Source organism: Ranitomeya imitator, chromosome 4, assembly GCF_032444005.1.
Source record: "Ranitomeya imitator isolate aRanImi1 chromosome 4, aRanImi1.pri, whole genome shotgun sequence".
Taxonomy (NCBI): Eukaryota; Metazoa; Chordata; class Amphibia; order Anura; family Dendrobatidae; genus Ranitomeya; species Ranitomeya imitator.
In genome coordinates, this window is record NC_091285.1 from 711906698 (window position 1) to 711910108 (window position 3411).

General features: G+C 42.0%; 1 protein-coding gene across 1 annotated transcript; it reads left to right on the forward strand.

The window, feature by feature from the left end:
* Positions 1 to 810: 810 nt before the first annotated feature.
* On the forward strand, positions 811 to 1728 carry LOC138674876 (olfactory receptor 11A1-like). The gene has a single exon (XM_069762698.1). It carries the CDS (start codon positions 811 to 813, stop codon positions 1726 to 1728), a length of 918 nt encoding a protein of 305 aa, XP_069618799.1.
* The last annotated feature ends 1683 nt before the right edge of the window (positions 1729 to 3411 follow it).

Consider the following 3411-nt stretch of genomic DNA (forward strand, 5'->3'; position numbering starts at 1 on the left):
TATAATGCTCTCATCATGTGTATCCAGACCTCTTTTAATGCACCCCATGATCCTGTTTGCCTTGGCAGCTGCTGCCTGGCACTGGCTGCTCCAGGTAAGTAACATTAATGAACACACCAAAATTATCCACCACCACAATTCACTTATGTGACAGACCATCATACTAATGACTAGCATCTACGAACATACACTAAAAAAAAATAGGGGAAGCAGCATAATAGATAAAGAACCCAATGAAGGAGGAGTTGCATCTAGTGCTGGTGCCTGAGATTGACTGTCGGCCCATCTAGAACATAAGCCATGCCAGTGTTAATGGCACATTAAAAGCTCCAAGATTCACTTTTAGGGCTAAATCATGTCACATTCCACCTATAATGATTTAACAGAAGGATTTCCAGGTTTGTGCTCTGAATATGTAATGAAACATTTTATTCAGTCTATAAAGTCTTTAAATTATGGGTTAAGAGAAAGGAAAAGAGGGTTGGGTTGGCCATGGCAGGCTTAAATAAATAACCTCCCATGGTCAAGTAGACAATTCATTACTCCCCCAAAAAAACTATATAATGACTTCTAACAAAATAAACCTTTAAGGTTCTTGGTGACCCTCATAGGTAGACAAGATGGATAATTCTATCGGAAATGTCTGGTCCTCAGGTTCATGACTGCGTGCAGCTATTTCTATCTATTGAATAGTAAGAGAGCAGTTTGTGGGTTCTTGTTTTTAGAGGATGTCGATGCTTTGGAGTTGTGTTTCAGAACTTTTTGGTCAGGATTGGAACTGACAATATTTCTTTCTCTTTCTTGTAGTGAATGTATTCTGAAAACTCAACAGTCAAAGAATTCTTTCTGGTGTCTTTCGAGAACATTCACTCCATTCGAGTGTTTTTTTTCTCTCTTGTGCTTACAGTCTATTTTGCTATTTTGATTGGAAACTTTTTGATTGTCACCCTAGTGCATATGAATGGCCATCTCTGGACTCCAATGTATATCTTCCTTAGTCATCTATCCATATCGGAAATTTTATTTACTTCAAATATAATTCCAAAATTGTTGGAGGTCACCTTACATGATGGAGGAACCATTTCTTTAAGTGACTGTATTACTCAATATTATATGTTCTCGTCTTCCACGACTGCAGAATGTCTCCTGCTCTCATTTATGTCCTATGATCGATATCTGGCCATCTGTAATCCCTTTAATTATACATATATAATGACCCAGAGGTTGTGCCACTCTATGATTAGCTGCTCTTGGTTAACTGGTTTCATGATCTCATTGCCTGCAGCCTTTTTCATAAGCATGTTGAGGTTTTGTGGACCCAACGTTATTGACCACTTTTTTTGCGATCTAGCTCCTATTCTACAACTCTCCTGCTCTGACACCTCGGTCCTAGAAATAGAAGATCTTGTTTTGTCATTTCCAATTCTTGTTTTCCCTTTGGTCTTCATTGCTCAGACTTATATATTGATACTATTTGCCATTCTCAAGATCAAGTCCACTAGCGGTAAAAGGAAATCATTCTCCACTTGTAGTTCCCATCTCATGGTTGTCTGCACCTACTATGGAACACTCATCATTGTATATATGATACCGTCCTTTCAACACTCATTAAATAAGGTTTTAGCTCTTCTGTACACGGTGGTGACACCATTACTCAATCCCGTTATCTACAGTCTAAGAAATCAAGAAATAAGAGCTGCAATAATGAAATTTAAAAGACAATTTTGAGAAATTTTGGCATCCTTACAACCAAGAGTATACACAGGGATGAGCAGGAACCACAGCATAGCATAGCTTAAAATGAGGACTTCTTCTTGACTTTCTGTGCTGGTTATTGCCACCTGAGCTTCCACCTAGTAGAGGAGAACGTGTTCCTTGTTTGCTCTTATTTCTTCACCTCATTTTAGAGGTACTCCTAAAATTATATAAAATGGTTTGGTGAAGGTCTCTAAGTTATGTACCCACGTGCACCTGCCAGTCTTTCTCTCACCATCTTGTCGTCCTCCACCTTCAACCATGGTATAGCCCCTTTATCAAAAGATGTGGAAGCTGAGGGGTGCTGTCACCGCCAATTCTCTGTCTTCTCTGTTATTGGTCCTGACAGAGAAGGAGGCTGGCTTAGCAACTGAGCCTTCAACTGAATTTCAGTCCTAGTCGGAGACAACTCAGCATCAATGTAGGTGTGCATAGCTGGATCCTGTCTCTCTGAGTTTTTAAAGGCCGACATGGACAGAGAGAGGGGGGAGTCAACAGCACCTGCACCTGTACCAAGATCGACGCATGACGCAGCTGAGCTGGCTTATAGTCATAAGTATCAGAGTGAGAGAAACCAATGAAGTGAGGCCACAGTCTGGAGGGAGGAAGAGTCATAGAGCAAAGCCTGATCCATCTGAATAAAGCCAGATCCGAGTGAGCAGGGCCAGATCCATGTGAACAGAGCCAGGTCCAAATGAGCAGAGCTAGAATTCTGTGTGCAGAGCCAGAACTGTGTGAGTGGGTAGATGGGACCCAGATGACCATGAGAACAGACAGATAGAGGAGGACAATCAAGTGAGCTGAGACCTGAGACATACAGAACAGCATGGAGGGGATCGGGGCCATGCTTTTGGGGACGCATTGCTGAATTGACTCGAGAGCAGTAGACTTGAGGCCTACCGCAGCAGCATCGCTATCTTCTGATAGGGCCTGTGTTGTGCATATTATTGTAGACATGGTGACTATGTGATGATGGCATTAACACAGGGTAGACTCTGATGCATTAAAGATTAGATGTTAGATTTCGACATTAATACTTATAGTAATTGTACTTATATTTGCATAGCAGTGCTAAATTGTTAAAATCATTCTACTCCGAATTGATCAATTCATATCGTAAGCACTTTACTGTATTTGAGTCCTTTTGCCAATCCATTACCATTATACCCTAGCTACCTGGTTACCAAATCCTTTTCTGCATTTATTAAATAAATGATCTTGGTTCACTTTGCCTTCATCTTCTGTACCTTAATGCTTGTGGATCATGGACCACTGTACTACTGTACTACGGGTCGGGCTTACCCTGGAGAAGCATAGCTAAGCAGCTACCTGGTATTCACTGGAGCCTCTGATGGTGATGCCAGACTTAAGTAGCAGGTAGCTGCCAGGCACAACAGCAGGCAACAGTCCGGAGCAGTAGCAGCTGACTCCAGTGATCAGAGGCGCTGGTTCAGATAATGCTTCCCAGGCCAGGACAGGATGGTCACTGCTATGGGTTCAGACTGTGTGGCTTCTAAATAGCAGACAGGTCAGCCATTTGAACTGATCCAGACTGTGCCACCTCAAAATAGAAGATAGGACGGCTATTAGTACTGGAACAGGCTCTGTCACTTCTGGATAAAAGACGGAATGGCTTCTGGTGCGGTATAGACTATT

Bases quoted from the DNA above. Each gene is read 5' to 3' on its own strand.
- LOC138674876 (XM_069762698.1), top strand. From the start codon at position 811: ATGTATTCTGAAAACTCAACAGTCAAAGAATTCTTTCTGGTGTCTTTC.